Raw genomic sequence first — 17,450 nt, 5'->3', positions numbered from 1 at the left:
AAAGAATAGCTCATCAGTCTCACTGTCCTGATAGGGTGGCCTGTAGCAGATACCCACTACAATATCCGCCTTCATAGGCCCCTCTTTGATTTTCACCCACAGACATTCTACTAGGTCATCCCCAACATTTAACTCTAAACAGTTTAGATCTTCCCTTACATACAGGGCAACCCCACCACCCCTTCTACCTCTCCTATCCCTCCTGAAGAGCTTGTAGCCATCCATGGTAGCACTCCAGTTATACGAGTCATCCCACCATGTTTCAGTGATGGCAACTATGTCATAGTTTCCCCGGATAGCAAGAGCTTCCAGTTCCTCTTGTTTATTGCCCATACTGTGTGCGTTCATATAGAAGCACGTAAGTTGGGCTTTCGACCCCACAGCACCCCTAGGGGGGGAAGTTTTATTACCTGAGCTGTTATTTTTGGGATTCTCTTTAACCTCTAGGCAACTTGTGTGTTGCTCCTGACTACACATATCACCCCCTACTATCACTGAGGCAGCAGGCCGAAGGCACCTGCCTACACTCCCTTCATCAGACAATGGAGGGCCGTCCTCGGCTGTTCATCCTCTAAGTCTGATAATACCCCCCACCCCCTTCACATCTAGTCTTTAGTGTGCAGTTCACATTCAGTCTTTAGTGTGCAGTTATCTGAGGTTTTTTGTTCTGAGGTGGCTACAACTGCCCTGTATTTGTTTTAGTGGAGATTTGAGGAGTCTTGAGAGATGAAATGGGGTATTTTTATTTTTTTAATTTTTCTGGTGAGTGGCCACAGGTGCTGGAGAGAGTATGGTAAAGTGGGAATTGATTCCTGATTTGTTTTGTGCACTCAGTGCCCATCTGTGTCACTGAAGTCAGAGGATCTATGCTAGCTTTAATCAATATGCAGAGTGTTTTAACTGAAGAAGAGAGTATCTTGAATCTTACATAGATGATATTTTAACAATTAAGTTCTGCTACGTTTGACTCAGAAGTATCGCCCTGGGTTGGGTTTTTTTTTTTGTCTGTTCTTCGTTACATACTGGTTCTATGCATTTATACTGAAATAAGGAATTTAACTGTTTGTGCTTATGGATTGATTATTGCTGTACAAGAACGGCCTCTAAGTGATAGGACAGATCATTTGAATCTTTTCTTGATACTAGTATAAAAAAGGGTGATGATATTATCCAAATATACCATTACTGAAGCAGGTCTTGGCATTTAGATGACCAACTGTAACTTCCCAGTTGACATCTTCCTGTACTGTAAGCAGTTTCACCAAGATGGGTTTTTATTTACTTTTGTCTTTGGGGTACATGGTCTCTCACTCAACAGCACAGCCACTCCGTAGAACTGCAAACCTTTACTGCAGTCTGTTGATTTACAGAAGCCTCAACTTTGTTTCCGGCACTGGCTCTAGTCCATTCCTTCTGTGCTCATGAAGTGAGGGAGCCTTGAACACAGCACTTACCCCCAAGTAGGGATGGAGACTGAGGGTGTCTCAGTGGGGCTGAAGGAGCAGGATAACATGAAACAGATTTAATACTGTGTATGAAACAATACTACCTAATATCAGTGGTTAGTAATTCGGTGTTGTATGCATTTAAAGTGATGATACCACTGTGCCTGGTGGTTCATTAATAAGCTTATACTTTGCAGGGTAATGTGCCTGTAGTTTTATAATAAATATATCTGATGGGTATTAAATAGTAAGTGAAGTTGGCAAACTGTAAAACTCTCTTTAAAATGAAGAAACAACTCTGAATGTTTTGAAGTGAAAGGGTTATTGAGAAATTATTTTATAATAATAGGAATATTTTTGCTATGAACAAAGGCGATTCCTTTTGTGTAATTGCAAAATCTCCCAGCATGTTTGACAGTGTAGGAGATAATCGTTCCTTTCTTGCCCTCTTAAAGTAGAGTAAATTATTCCCCTTGCTATGCTGCTGTAAAACGAACGTATGAAAGAGAGTCTATGCACATAATTCTGGTGGGTTTTGGGTAGTCAGATGTTCATTTTTCTCCTTTCCCAAGTGTAATTTCCATGTGTTTATGAATAGTGGAAGTGTAAAAGTCATAGAGCACACAAATCTGTGCCTCCTGTCATTCTTCCTCTTGAAGTCATGTAGATCATCTTTCTCTGCCAGTTCTACCAAACATGTTGTTCTACGCAGATCTGAGAGGAAACAGGGTATGTTATAGTCAGTAATCATTTTTTTTTCAGAAAGTATACAGCTTATAGAGCTTAAACTTTGTTCAGCTTTTGTTCTGCAACTTGTAAAAAAAACATTTAAATACTGTTTGGATGGTGACAGGTTGTTCTTTCAAGAAAAGTCATAAATGGAGCCATTTTTTTAAAGGCACGTTGTTCAATTCTGAAACAAGGAAGCTTTCTCTTACTGAGCTTGAATTGCTGCTCTGAATCAGGAATTTCCTTGGAGAATACTAACTTTTTAGAGATAACATAGCATTAAATTACTATACTCAAGATTAGGTCAAGAGAGAGTTTTCAGTAATAGCAGCTGAGGCACATCTTGCACTTGTTGGACTGTGTATTTCCTTGTTTCTCAAAGAATGCTTGAAGAAATTGAAAAATTATCTTAACTTGTATTAATTTGATGTTAAGTGCCTATTAGATTGAAAAAAATCTGGCAAATTTGGTTCTCCAGTATTTCCTTCTAGATACAAACGCAATTAAACCCCAGTACTTTTCCCAGTCCTTTTCATAGTAAAATGGAGTACTCAGTCTAAAACTTTGATTTCTCATCAGCAGTGAGATATCATTTAGGCTTAGGTTAGTTGCTGTTATTTCTACACTTTTCAATAAAATCTTTTTTTTTATATCCTTTTTTGATCTTAAAAAACCCCAAACCTCACAACCTTAAACCCTGTGACCATTTTTATCAAATACATAAAGCCAATGCAAAAAGAAGTATTTCTTACTTTTACAATGTCGCTTCAGTGATATTTATGAACTCGAATATGCATTGTGGAAATACTGAAGAGAAGCTTCTGGATTAAATTTAGAAACTGTAAGTATAGATTAGAATCAAAAAATGGATACTTGAACAAGGACTACAGACATACAGTGAAATAATATTGAAGTGGAGAAGAGAATGTGGAACGATATTGAAGTTCCTCTTTTCGTTCATAGAAATTTCATGAAAGAAAAAGGTAAAATTTTAGAGCTAGAGCTAAACAGAGCTTGACTACTTTTAGCACAATCTGTTATCATGTATGTGAAGAGAGACTTTGAGTACTGTAGTATAATTACTGTTGACTGACACAGTGCACCTGTTCCTAGTTCTCTAGTACTCATTGTGATGTGGTATAAATAATACTGTTGAAAAATATGCTTGCAATCACTTTCCAAATGTACTACTTACATTTATGTAGGAGTGTGAGAAATTTGATTCCCGCCAGAACAGGGAATTGAGTGTTTTGATTCACTGCAGCACTTCTGGAGAAGGATGTGGAAATGCTTTAATGCTTTTGTACTAAAGAGTAGCTGGTTGCATACATCGAGGTACAAGCTGTCTTCAGTGCCTGTACCCATTGTGGCCCATGAAATATAGCAGCAATGCTTGTGCACCTACTTTAATTCATCCATAGGTATGTACTCTCCTGTTTGGTTTTGCCGGGCACTGGTGATGCTCAAGCAGGAGAACACTTCAGTGAGTGGTATCTGCAGCATGGTCCAGGGCTACGTTTTCCTTAAATACTTGAAAAACATACCATCTTCAGAGATACATACTCTATGAAAGTTCCCTTGATGTTAAATGTGTAATTTTTTTTTTCAAATCAAAACTACCTAGATTCTACTTGACATCCAAATATTGATCAAACATGATGCATATTGAGTAGCAACTAACTGTCTGCAAGTTAACAGCTATGTACAAGTAGTATATGGGCTTTTTTACTGTTTTTTTTTCTGTGTATATGCACATTATGTATATTATTTTCTCACCAAATTAAAAGCAATGAAGCATATTTCAGTGAACAGTGGAGCACCCTATATTTTCCATTTTTGTTAATTAAATGCTCTACTGGACTATTTAAAATCCATAATACCACTTTAAAAATGAAAGTAAAAATAGAGCAGGACCATTTCTAATTTTAATGAAGTGTTTTACAACCCTATTTACTTTTGAAAGCTGTTCCCTCAGTTTAGAGCAATTCTCTTGTTCCTTCAGTAATTCCATATGACTTTGTTAGTATAAGGTCTATTTCTTGGAGGATTAGATAAAAAATAGTTTTATATTTGTAAACATGACATAATCACTCCTTTATAACTGTACTAAAGAAAAGATTGGTATTGAACTTGTCATCTTTCTATGTATTTCGGGGTGATCTTATAGCAGCTTTCCAGTACCTAAAGGGGGCCTACAGGAAAGCTGGAGAGAGACTTTTTACAAGGGTGTGTAGTGATAGGACAAGGGGCAATGGATTTAAACTGAAAGAGGGCAGATTTAGGTTAGATATAAGAAAGAAATTCTTTACATTTAGGGTGGTGAGGTACTGGAACAGGTTGCCCAGAGAAGTTGTGGCTGCCCCATCCCTGGAGGTGTTCAAGGCCAGGTTAGATGAGGCTTTGGGCAACCTGGTGTAGTGGAGGATTTCCCTGCCCATGGCAGGGGAATTGGAACTAGATGATCTTTGAGGTCCCTTCCAACCCTAAACATTCTATGATTTTATGATTCTATTGACATCCTAGGTGTTCTTGGGCGATTCCTTATGTTGAAAGGCAGAAATAGGATGTTTAGAGTGTTCAGTATATTTATTTTTTACATTAAAAAATATCTAAATAGTTTCTTTAGACTGCTGTGGAAACTGAATCAAAAGGCATTCATAATTAGTCAACAAGGACCTTTGGAAATTACAAGTTATCTTAGATTCTCAAGCATGTCGATAGTTTCACAGTACAGTGCTTTTTTGCGTGCTCTCTGCTTCAAATATGCACCCCAATATGTTGCTTCACATCAGGAAGTTAGATAAAATGAAAATGTTTATTCACAAAATAGGGAATTGTCATGAATATTCATGGCAAATATAGGTGAATAAATTGTTTATATTCTGTCATCTGTTTACACTAAGCTTAAATCACAAAGGTCTCTTACCTATTTACTGTCTTCTCCTGATAAGGTGGCAGCCAGGGTTTTCTTTTTAAAAAAAAAAAAACAAAACACAAACCCAACATATTCTGCACTTCAACAGAGCACCTTCTTGCTAGACAACCCTTTGTCAGAGCAGCACTATTTTCAGCATTTTTTTTTTTACCCATAGTCTCCCCTTTGATGTCTCTCAAAAGGGTCTGAATAGACTGTGTTTTTACCTAAAACTCATAGTTCTTTCTTTTCTTGGAAACAGTATAGTTATGGTTCTTAACAAAAACAAGCACTACTTCAACTCCTTGGAGATGTAAATATCTGTGTTAAATTGGGGGTCATCTACCTTAATTCCCTCCTTCACTAAAAACTCTTTGCCCCTTTGATGGATAAAATTCTTTCATGTTTGGTGATTATTTGGATTCATTTTACTTTGAGGTGTCCTGTGCTGGATCTCATATTCTTTAACAGCCTTATGTTAAGATGCATATATGATCTAAACCTTTGTATACCTCTAAATAAAATAAAAGTGTGTAGCTCACTATTAGCTTTTGATTCAGAGCAGAGATGAGGACAATTAACCACTTTGGCTTAACTGAACCAGCATAGATGTGTTACAGTGACTTTAATTTCTCTTATTCTTTTGACTCACATGTATGCATTGTTGTGGTGCTTTAAAATCAGCTTTAAGGATTAATCTTCTTCACTTAATTTGAATCTTTCTTCTTTTTGACACTCAGTATTTGAAACAGTGTGTTCCTGTGATTCTCCAGCATTTATTGCCTATGAGAATTCTCGTGAAATTTACTGGTCTGATTGTTTAGAAGTTACCTGGATTTTGTCTTCTGTCTGAAGATAAAAGATTGCCCTTCATCGGGATTCTGAATGGCTTTAGCACTGCCTGTGTGCTCGTCTCTTGCAAAATGGCTAGTCAAAGCTCACTGTTATTGAGAGTATCTTCATTTTATATTCTGAGGAAGTGGTTTCAATGTCACTGTGGGCACTTTCCCTGAAAGTACTTGGTACTTCATGTCAGCCAGAAAAGACAAAAGAGTATCAGGAATCAACAGCACATAAAAGGAATCATTTTGTCATTTTGGACTTGAATGCTCTATTCGTTTTCAGTCACACATCTCAAAAAGAACACTGCTGGGAAGGGTCTGGGGAAAACCAGCAGCATGATCAGAGTTGTAGGACTCTCCAAAAAAGGGCTGGCTGGGGACTGGGGGAAATAAGTCCACGTTGTAATGGTTTATAAAATGCTCTACTGAAGTTTGACAGGTGAAATGGTTTGGTATTATGGTTTAAGTCACAGCATGGCTGGATTTGATGGGAGAAGTTAACAAAATAGCTGAGCCAATTCTAACAGCGCATTGCCACCAAAAGGGGGAGGTCCTGCTCTTTCCTTCCTTCCTTATCACGTTTTTTTTCAGTTACTTGTGCAAGCTTTGCTACTTGTTACTGTACTCCATAAATCAGTTGAGCTCATCAGTCTGCAACAAACTAATTCTGCAAAAAAAGCAAATAGTTTCCAGGTAGATTAATGAGATTATTTAGTCCTGTGAAGGTCCCAGTTGTCACCAGGGCCAGCACAGAAGAGACAGAGCCACAGGGTCAAACACAGCAGAACTTTCTTATGTGGCTGTTGGCAATTTGTTAGATTGTCTCAGTCATCTTGTACAACACCCTTATAACTAATCGGGGAGCAGAGCACGAGCTTTTTCCAGGGATTCTGGGAAAATGGTTTAAACTCCTTGTGAGTCAGATCCCCGTGTATATAGGAAGAATGATCTTTTTCCCATTCCTCTGTTCTGTTAATATTGAGCCCTGAGCTTTTCAGATGAGAGAGCTCATGTGCCTAGCATTTTTGACAGTTGTCAGCTGAGATGCTGGGTATTACTTTAACAATAAAAGTTACAGCATTTATCTGCCTCATATTGATTTAGATAATAATTTTCATTTATTAATGTCTGTCTCAAATAAAAAAAGTCCTTGAATGTTTACACTTGATCTCTAGGTCCTCCGTATTTCCTTTGTATCTACACTCAATCCTGAATAAAAATCCCCATGTCAGATCTCGCACCATCCATTGATGTGAAAAAGCCTGCAACAGTGGCACATGTACCTTCAGAATATGTGAATTGTGATGCAATTTCGCCATCATTTTGTAAAACCCAAGGGTTTTTTTTTTTTAACTTCAAATACTTTGAGCTATAAAACGATAGTTCAGTACAATTCTGACTTGACAGGGACCTTGTTGCTACTGCAACACGCATAAAAATTTAGTTTGTACCTACTGTCCACCTGTATGTCATGTATTAAAAGGATAATGCAGTAGTCTCACAAGACTAGGAAAAAAGTTTGAGGTTTATAACTGGTCTTAGATTCTGTTTTTTTTTTTTAATATGTCAAAATACTTGAGGTGCATCCCGATGAAGAACAAGTCGGGCAAAAAGACCAGGAAGCCCGCGTGGATGACCAAGGAGCTCCTGGACCAACTGAAAATGAAGAGGTTAGCCTATAGAGGGTGGAAGCGGAGACAGATAGCCTGGGAGGAATATAGAGAAGTTGTACAAGTGACCAGGGATCAGGTGAGGAAGGCTAAAGCCCTGAAGGAATTAAATTTGGCAAGGGATATAAAAAGCAATAAGAAAAGCTTCTACAGGTATGTAGGGGACAAAAGGAAGTCCAAGGAGAACGTAGGCCCCCTCCGGAAGGATACTGGTGCTCTGGTTACCCGGGACATAGAGAAGGCTGAGTTACTCAATGACTTTTTTGCCTCAGTTTTCACTGATAAAGCCTCTTGTCTTACCACCCAAGCTGTGGAAAGAACTAGCAGGGACTGTGAGGATGAACCACCGCCCACTGTACTTGAAGAGCATGTTCGAGAACATCTGAGGAACTTGAAGGTGCACAAGTCCATGGGACCTGATGAGATCCATCCGCGGGTCCTGAAGGAACTGGCGGATGAAGTTGCCAAGCCACTGGCCATTGTATTTGAGAAGTCGTGGTGGTCTGGTGAGGTCCCCGATGACTGGAAGAGAGGGAACATAACCCCCATATTTAAAAAGGGGAACAAGGAGGACCCGGGCAATTACAGGCCGGTCAGCCTCACCTCTGTGCCTGGCAAGGTCATGGAGCAGATTCTCCTGGGAACCATGCTAAGGCACATGGAGAGCAAGGAGGTGGTGGGTGACAGTCAACATGGCTTCACCAAAGGCAGATCGTGCCTGACCAACTTGGTGGCCTTTTATGATGGGGTGACAGCATCGGTGGACAAGGGTCGACCAACGGATGTCATCTACCTGGACTTGTGCAAAGCTTTTGACACTGTCCCGCACGACATTCTTCTCTCTAAACTAGAGAGGCATGGGTTTGATGGATGGACCACTCGGTGGATAAGGAATTGGCTCAATGGCCGCACTCAGAGAGTAGTGGTCAACGGCTCGATGTCCAAGTGGAGACCGGTCACGAGTGGCGTCCCTCAGGGGTCCGTGTTGGGCCCGGCCCTCTTCAACATCTTTGTCGGTGACGTGGACAGTGGCATGGAGTGCACCCTCAGCAAGTTCGCCGATGACACCAAGCTGTGTGGTGCCGTCGACACGCTGGAAGGGAGGGATGCCATCCAGAGGGACCTCGACAGGCTGGAGAGGTGGGCCCGTGTCAACCTCATGAAGTTCAACCAGGCCAAATGCAAGGTCCTACATCTGGGTCGTGGCAATCCCAGGCACAAATACAGACTGGGTGGTGAATGGATCGACAGCAGCCCTGAGGAGAAGGACTTGGGAGTACTGGTGGACGAGAAGCTCAATATGAGCCGGCAATGTGCTCTTGCGGCCCAGAAGGCCAACCGCATCCTGGGCTGCATCAAGAGGAGCGTGGCCAGCAGGTTGAGGGAGGTGATTCTTCCCCTCTATTCTGCCCTCATGAGACCTCACCTGGAGTACTGCGTCCAGTTCTGGAGCCCCCAACATAAGAAGGACATGGACCAGTTGGAGAGGGTCCAGAGGAGGGCCACGAAGATGATAAGAGGGCTGGAGCACCTTTCCTATGAGAACAGGCTGAAAGAGTTGGGGCTGTTCAGCCTGGAGAAGAGGAGGCTCCGGGGTGACCTTATAGCGGTCTTCCAGTACCTCAAGGGGGCCTACAAGAAAGATGGGGAGAGGCTGTTCAGGAGGGCCTGTTGTGATAGGACAAGGGGTAATGGTTTAAAATAGAGGGAGGTAGATTCGGGATGGATATTAGGAAAAATTTTTTACCATGAGAGTTGTGGAACACTGGAACAGGTTGCCCAGAGAGGTGGTGGATGCTCCATCCCTGGAGACGTTCAAGGCCAGGTTGGATGAGGCCCTGAGCAACCTGATCTAGTTGGAGATATCCCTGTTCCTTGCAGGGAGATTGGACTAGATGGCCTTTGAAGGTCCCTTCCAGCCCTAACCATTCTATGATTCTATGATTCTATGATTAAATTTGCCTTTTTTCCGAATTTTAAATAAATAACTATTGAATGTTTTAGCACAGTGATTACTGTTAAAATGGGTCAGAAGTTTTGTGGCTTGAAGCTCTGTTTGTTGTTTTATTTTGGGGCTGGTGGGCTGGTGTTTCTCAGTTTTGCCTATGAAGTCGTCTAATGTCAGCAGCATTGAAATCATATCCTCTAAAATGTGACTATGACAAATTCCGGTTAAATATGACAGTAAATCTAGTTATTTCTACATTGTATATTATGGGTTTGTTGGATTTGGAATTTTGTAGCATTAACAGTCTCTAGCAAAAAACAGAAAGTACTAAACTATATGCCACCGTAGTCCAGCTACTTTTAGACTTCTAAATGAAAATTCTCAGTACCCTTCTTCAACCTGTCCCTTTGTCTTCTCTGTGAAGTGATACATTTCTATTTATCAATTTAAGACACCTGTCTTCCTCAAGTAATCCTATTTGAAGAAATAAGCCTAAGTTTTTCCTTTCCAGAAAGAAACACAATGTTCCTCTTCCTTTTTTTTTTTTTTTATGAGTTCTTTTCATAGTTGTTTTGTTTTGTCATGTACTACCCTTAGGTTCCTTTGTGTGTTTGATCTTTAAATTTTGAATTAGTTTGTGGTCAGCGTAAATCATCCCTACTTAAAAGATTTATCTTTCCTCAGAGATCACCTTTCTGTATCAGGTGTTCTGACCTTCTCTCATGTTCCTTCTGCCTGCACTGTAGAGAAGCTGCTTCTAATTTGGATTGCAAAATGCTCATTTAGATGTATACCTGTGTAAAGAGACTCTTCTTTCTCTAACCTTTGAAATTGTACGTGCTGTTGGAGTTTCAGGTGATTGTTGCAAGACCTGGATACAGCCCAGGCTTTGCTGCTGGATGGTTCTGTAAGATTCAAGTTGCAATAACATGTATTATAGGACAGAGAAGGTTTCCTGTTTTTCTATCCTTGCTTCTCCCAAAGAATGTGACTGAAACTTTGTTGTATGTAGGTATTGGTATGTAAAGAAGGAGAATTCTATTGAGGGCTCTTTTCAGAGCACAGCAAGCTTAAAAGGGATATAACAGACACTAAACAAAAACTCTGGGTTTGCCAGGGTTTTGTAGGTCATGTATATTTGCTTAGGATTCAAACAAGGCAGCAGAATGCCTTTTGTCTCCATATTTAGATGTGCTTCAGAGACTTGAGGAGAACTAATCAATGTTGAAACAAATGTGGTGGCTTTCTGGTGACTGCTGTATTTCTGAGAGCTAAGCACATCACTGCGCACTTTTTCTTCAAAGTATGGAACATCTTCATGGTAACTGAAGGCGGAGAAGGACCTGGGGGTGTTGGTTGACTACCGGCTTGATATGAGCTAGCAGTGTGCCCAGGTGGCCAAAAAGGCCAATGGGATACTGGTGTGTATCAAGAATAGTTTGACCAGCAGGAACAGGGAAGTGATCCTGCCCCTGTACTCGGCACTGGTGAGGCCGCACCTGGAATATTGGGTCCAGTTTTGGGCCCCTCGCTTTAAGAGAGATATTGAGCTCCTGGAGCAGGTCCAGAGAAGGGCGACTAAATTGGTCAAGGGGCTGGAAAATAAAACTTATGAGGAGTGTCTGAGGGAGTTGGGGCTGTTTAGCCTGGAGAAGAGGAGGCTGAGGGGAGATCTGATTACAGCCTACAAATACTTGAGAAGGGATGGTGGGGAGGTGGGGGAAGGGCTCTTTACATTAGTGATGGGTGATAGAACAAGAGGAAATGGGTATAAGCTTAGTCAGGGGAGATTCAGGTTGGATGTTAGGAAGTATTTCTTCTCTGAAAGGGTTGTCAGCCACTGGAATAGGCTGCCCAGGGAGGTGGTTGAGTCCCCATCCCTGGATTTGTTTAAGAATAGGGTGGATGATCTACTTAGGGATATGGTTTAATGGGGATTAGGGACGGTTGGACTCGATGATCTCTGAGGTCTTTTCCAACCTAGAAATCTATGAAATCTATGAAATCTATGAAGATTTTAGCTCTATCATCTTTTACTGTAGAGACAATGCGACTTTTGGTGAAACCAGAACACCATGAATCCTGTTCACAAGTGGGATGAAAACAACTGTTCTTTGCATGTCAAGGAGTGTCTGTCCTTCATGACATGGTGTTTATGTTCCTATCTGTGTAATTTTCACTGGGAAGCCATAGAGATACAGGTCTCTAGGGAGATCTGATAGCCAAATCATAAATAAGGTACTCTCCTTCATGACTCTATTGTAAGATATTAAACTTACTAAGTAGTTTAGATTTTTACATGAATAGTGTTGGAGAAATGACTTTAATTAAACGACTGGATAATACAAGCAGTCTACAAATAGTTACAGCTTAATACAGGGTTATTAATCAAAATTGGCATACATGAACATGTGGTTCTTTCAATATATTTTTATCATGTGGAAGCAAGTAGGTGGAAAATCGAAATCTAGTTCCTAAATGCTCAAAATGAAATACATATTGCTGTCCAGCTTCCATTGTGCCTAAGGAAATGACTTTTGTCTCATTAGTGCTTCAGAAATGTCATGTCTTTAGAAACAAATCAATAAATAAAGAAGGCATCAAATTAGTCTTATGGCTTTGTTTTGGGTTTTTTACTGAATTGTTCACTTGCTAGTGGACAAGACAGGTCAGCTACATTTGAGTAAGTGACGTCTTTTGGTGGTAGTGACTTGGTAAGTTAGTACAGTGTGCTAGTGTCAAATACCATTGCTAGAGTCTCAGCTTGAATGCTTTTAACTAGATAAATAAGTATCTGCAGAAGCTGTGGGTGCTTTGAAAAACAATCTAGGTAGACTAATGTTTGGTGCCAGTTCTGAAACCATCTGCCTTAATATTTTACAGTAAGCTAGAAGAATATGATAGTGATAATGAGAAGAAACTATTGCTCTGTTGGGGGGAAAAAAATAGAAAGAAAAGGTTAAGTATGATGGAATTTCCATAGTAGTATTCATACAGTTTGCCAACAAAAGCTAAAATAAACGGCGAATTTGGTGAGAGCATCATAGCAGAGGTTGGACTCTTCCGAAGAGTTTCAGCTCTTTTGAAATAAGTTTTGTGTTCTTTAAGAAAAGCATAAAAAATAGCAAGCATTTTGGAAACTTTATCCTAATTATACAGGCAGGTAACTTGCTCACATTTGTAGTATTTGTTTACATTCCACTATAGTGGAATTCTATAGCCACAGAATTCTAAGACTAAGAAGCCTAAGCAGGAATTGCAATATAATCTAAGGAAAAAATAAAAATGTATTCTGTGCAGTAAGGCTTCACTTTTTGCAAACTCTTTAGCTTTGCTTTTTTCTCTAATCACAGAATAGCCAAATGTTTCTGTGACGTAACATAGCAAAACCTGTCTGCATCCTGGTAAAATGTAACTTGTTTTAAGTATGCAGCCAAACTCTGTGGGTCACAGTGATTTTATTATCTGAAATTCAATAGTATACCTGTATAAGTAATTCTATCATTGCAGTCAAAGTATAATCAACTGAATTTATTGCTATGTAAAATGGAAAACTATAAATTTAAATATGAAATTGAAAAAATATTAATTTAATAAGGAAACATTTAAATTTTATATACCATATTCCAGTTATAGTGGAATATTAGACATACTATATTACATATTTTTACATATATTACATAACACATTGCAGTCATTTTATAAGACTAACAAACTATCACATGATGAAACTCCTCTGAAGACAGGCTTGAGAGAGTTAGAGTTGTTCAGCCTGGAGAAGAGAAGGCTCTGGGGACACCTAGCAGCCTTCCAGTACCTAAAGGCGGCCTACAAGAAAGCTGGAGAGGGACTTTTAGCAAGGGTGTGTAGTGATAGGGCAAGAGGTAATGGCTTTAAACTGAAAGAGGGGAGATTTAGATGTGATCTGAGGAAGAAATTCTTCTCTCTGAGGGTGGTGAGATACTGGAACAGGTTGCCCAGAGAAGTTGTGGCTGCCTCATCCCTGGAAGTGTTCAAGGCCAGGTTGGATGAGGCTTTGGGCAACCTGATCTAGTGGAAAGTGTCCCTGCCCATTGCAGAGGGGTTGGAACTAAATGATCTTGAAGGTCCCTTCCAACCCACACCATTCTATGATTCTATGAAACATCAAAAATCTGACATATTTTAATAAAATAAAAGGCTACAAAATAAGAGAGCAAGTTTTTTGGCAGTTTGAATAGAGATCCTGGTTTAGAAACAGTGTCAAACATTAGTTTATGCTTATAATGCAACTAGATTATTACTGCACTTCATTTATAGAAGGGCTCTGCCATCATCTGAGTGTTCCAATCCTTCAAAGGCATTGTTCCTTGTTTTCTCCCTTTAAAAGAGGAGTTCATACGTACAAAAATAACTTCTTGTCCCTTGAAGAGCACCCAGATAGTGAGTCATGACTGTGACTTCTGTGGAATATGGCAGTGATGCTAGTATCTATGAATCTTCATTGCATTTGGTCTGATTGATGTTAGCTTTTGGAAATAGAGAGCTTTGACAGGAAGTTGCTCCTGTAATTTCTTACCTGAGCAGTTTTGAGCCCAAAAATATGTCCATATGCTAATACAATATTTCACAATAGCATTCTGACTATTTTTCAGCCACTGGCACTGTCTACTATTTCAATATGCTATTATGTAAAGTATTTAGAAAATTTGTCTTCCATAGCTAAAATAGTAGGTGACAAATGAAAAGCTAGTTAAAACAAATCTCAAGCATTAAATGCCGTTTTGGTCCACACTGCATTAGCAAAGAGGATGGAGTAGACCTTGGAACTCTGCATAAACGGCAAGGTGACGAGGTTGACCAGAAAATGACTAGTGTATGAGGAGAGATGAAATACACTTGGTTGTCTGAGAGTGATGTGGAGGAGGAACCATTTCTCCCAACATAAGAATTACGAGCAACCAAGGCCTGTGATAACAAATGAAAGGAGTGTCACGTCGGACACAACTAAATAATAGAGCTTATTCCTACAGGATTTGAATATTAGAAAAACTAACGAAGACCTATGGAAATCACTTTTCATGAAACAGTAGTCCAGTTTCAAATTTTGCTTTGGGTAGATACTAAATCCTGGTTGCTGAAATCTGGGGGGATGTACTGGAGAAGGGATTGCTCAGTACCGCTTCTGTTTTAAAAACCTGTTCTCAAACATTGCTGGAAGTTACTCCATGAGACAGTAATAGGCCCCATGCTGCTGGGCCTCAGGAAATTTTGAGGCCCCCTATAAGTAATGATCTGATGTAGAAAAGCATTCAGTGTATGTGGTGGTAGGAAAGTGGATCTCCCAGAATTGAAATCATTGTGTTGTACTGAATACCTGGGCAGCTTTGTTTATATAGAGTGTTCATAAATCAGAAGTATTTTAGTAGCTATGTAGAAAGTAAATTAGCTTTTCCAGCTGAAAAACTGGTGATTTAGAGAAATCTTTAAAACACATGTAATTCTTTTCATAACTGAGAAATAATTTTTCTCTTGTTTAGCATTTGCAGGTGCATTGCATCCACTGTTCTAGATAATGGCAGTTCTGTCAGGTTTTTTTCTTGGAGTTAACTTCAAACTTTGATTTCCTCTAAATCAACTAGTATTGACAGCAAGAAAAGTTAATGCATAGGTTACCTTCAGCTGGCAATGTATAATTCATTGAATGTTGTAGAATCCAAACTCATCTGCTATCACACAGGTGAAACATCTGTACTGTTCAACCCTGGGAGGATTTTATAAATAAATTACTAAAATATTGCTGGGAAATGTACATAATGTATTTCTGAATACAGCTTTCACAATAGTTGAAGTGCTTTAAAATGAAAATTACTTACTATGCAGATACTTTTAGTGTTTATTCATTTATTATGTATTGAGTATAAATAGTTTTATTGCTACCTTGCTGTTGATTATGGAGAACACATTGCTACGGAGAAGTTTGGCTTAGAACCATAGAATAGTAAAAACTGGAAAGGACCCAGTCCCCTGTTCAGAGGAGGAACAAATTAGATGCTGTTGCTCAGGGCTACAAACACTCAACTTGAATATTCTTAAGGGGGGAGGTTCCACAGCCTCTCTGAGCAACAACAGTGATTGACAACCCTCACAGTAGAAAAAAGTTCCCTTGTATCTGATCAGAATACCCCATGTTTCAATTTGCATTCCCTTTTTGAAGTTTGTCTTTTCATCACACATTCCAAGAAATCTGGCTCCGCACAGACACCCTCCCATTGGGTAGCTGCAGGTAGCAATAAGGTCCCCTTTAGCTTCTCTTCTCCGGGCTGGACAAAGCCAGCACTTGCAGTCTCTCTTTGTCTACCATGTGCTCCAGCTCTCTAATCATATTGGTGACCTTTGCTGGACTCATCCTAGTGTTTCATTGTCTGTCTTGTACTGAGAGCCCAAAAGTGGGCACAGTGCTCCAGATACGATCTCTCAAGCCCTGAATGGAAGGAAACAATCGCTTTTGTTGACCTGCTGGCTGTGCAGTTTTTGAGAGTTCCAGTTAAAAGACCAGCTTCTACCTTAGCAGAGAGTCTGATTGACAGTAGTCCTTAGAAAAGGTCTCGCAAACTCAGGTTGTTGTAAACTTTCAAACTTCGTGTATTTCTTGTGAGTAGGTTTACATATTAGTATTCAAAGACAGTGTTTATTGTATGAAGCTATTTTTGAAAATATTTTCATAAAGTATTAGCAGACTCAATGTACAGAGTGCTGTTGCTGGTAATAAGTTGTCTGTTTCCTGATAATTAGCTGGAAATGTCTTATCTGATAAATCCTTCCTATATGTTGGCTCAGGGTATAATCACTCGCTTGTTATAATTGCTACTATGTGGATAGCTCAAAGTTTTCTTATTATCTGCTATAATGTGTGACACAGATCTGTTTCAGCTTGGGTACTTACTGACCGTAGCAGATCTGGGGAAGGACGAAGAAATGAGGACAGAGTGGAGGGAAGTGAGAAAGTATTCTGTAATATGATTAGTGACAACTTACCTAATTACCCTACTTGGAAAGCTGGGTCGTACCAGGTCTGCAGTCGTGATAAAAATCTAGGTAAATTAATTATCTAGTGGGAAGTTGCCCTTTCATTGACTCTCATATATATTTCAAAGAAAAGAAATACTCCTCTCTCTGTGGAAAGTTTTTACCTGTGGAAAGTTTTTACCTGAAGTTCCAAATATTCTGCTTGTTTGTTTGCTTGTTTTTTTTCCAGAATACCCATCTCCTCCTTTTCTCAAGACAATATTTACGAAGTCCAGCCTCCAAGAGCTGATAGGAAATCAATAGAGATTTTCCATGCACATATTCAGGCTGGAAGAGGAAACATGCAGCCCCTGGGAAAAGATGACTTCCTCATGTACAGAGAGTACATTCGAAACAGATACATGTAAATACAAGCTGGATTCTCCTGTCAAGTCTACTGTACCGATAGGTCATAAAATAATTTTAGAAATTAAATCTAGTTTTGTTATTATGCTGTAATAAATTTATTATCTAACATTTCTACTTATTATTCTTTACTATTTTCCATTTACAGTATTGTGCTTTACAGGGAAAAAGTGATTTAATATCTGCTCTTCAACTGAAAGAGAAAGTGTATCTTAAGAGACTAAGAGCACCTACAGTCACTGAAGAGTATGCAGTGATTTATGGCAAAGAAAATATTGTATCTTTAGGTTTTTATATTCATTTCTCACGTTGTTGTTTGCTATTAAAGCTGAAGTGATTCGTACATAAGAATCAGAAGAACATAGTTTTCTTCTTTGTTCCATGACAGCAAATAATCTTTTTTAATAGCAGAATGTTTTCTGATGTTTATTGAGATTTTGAGCAAACTGAGTTCTAAAATGACTGCTTGTAACATGCTACTCTCTTAAG

The 17,450-nt window shown here is 39.4% G+C and overlaps 1 protein-coding gene across 1 annotated transcript in view; it reads left to right on the top strand.

Moving 5' to 3' along the window:
- FIG4 (FIG4 phosphoinositide 5-phosphatase) overlaps nucleotides 1-17,063 on the top strand; it is a 79,594-nt gene extending 62,531 nt beyond the window's left edge. The window contains exon 23 of the mRNA XM_086608120.1: nucleotides 16,786-17,063. Coding sequence (XP_086464246.1) covers nucleotides 16,786-16,963 — 178 coding nt within the window. The 3' untranslated portion in view covers nucleotides 16,964-17,063. The remainder of the gene's footprint in view (nucleotides 1-16,785) is intronic.
- Nucleotides 17,064-17,450: the final 387 nt, after the last annotated feature.

Source organism: Tauraco erythrolophus, chromosome 2 (assembly GCF_009769465.1).
Source record: "Tauraco erythrolophus isolate bTauEry1 chromosome 2, bTauEry1.pri, whole genome shotgun sequence".
NCBI lineage: Eukaryota > Metazoa > Chordata > Aves > Musophagiformes > Musophagidae > Tauraco > Tauraco erythrolophus.
Note: the sequence above shows the minus strand (reverse complement) of the source record. Positions and strands in the feature narration are given on the sequence as shown.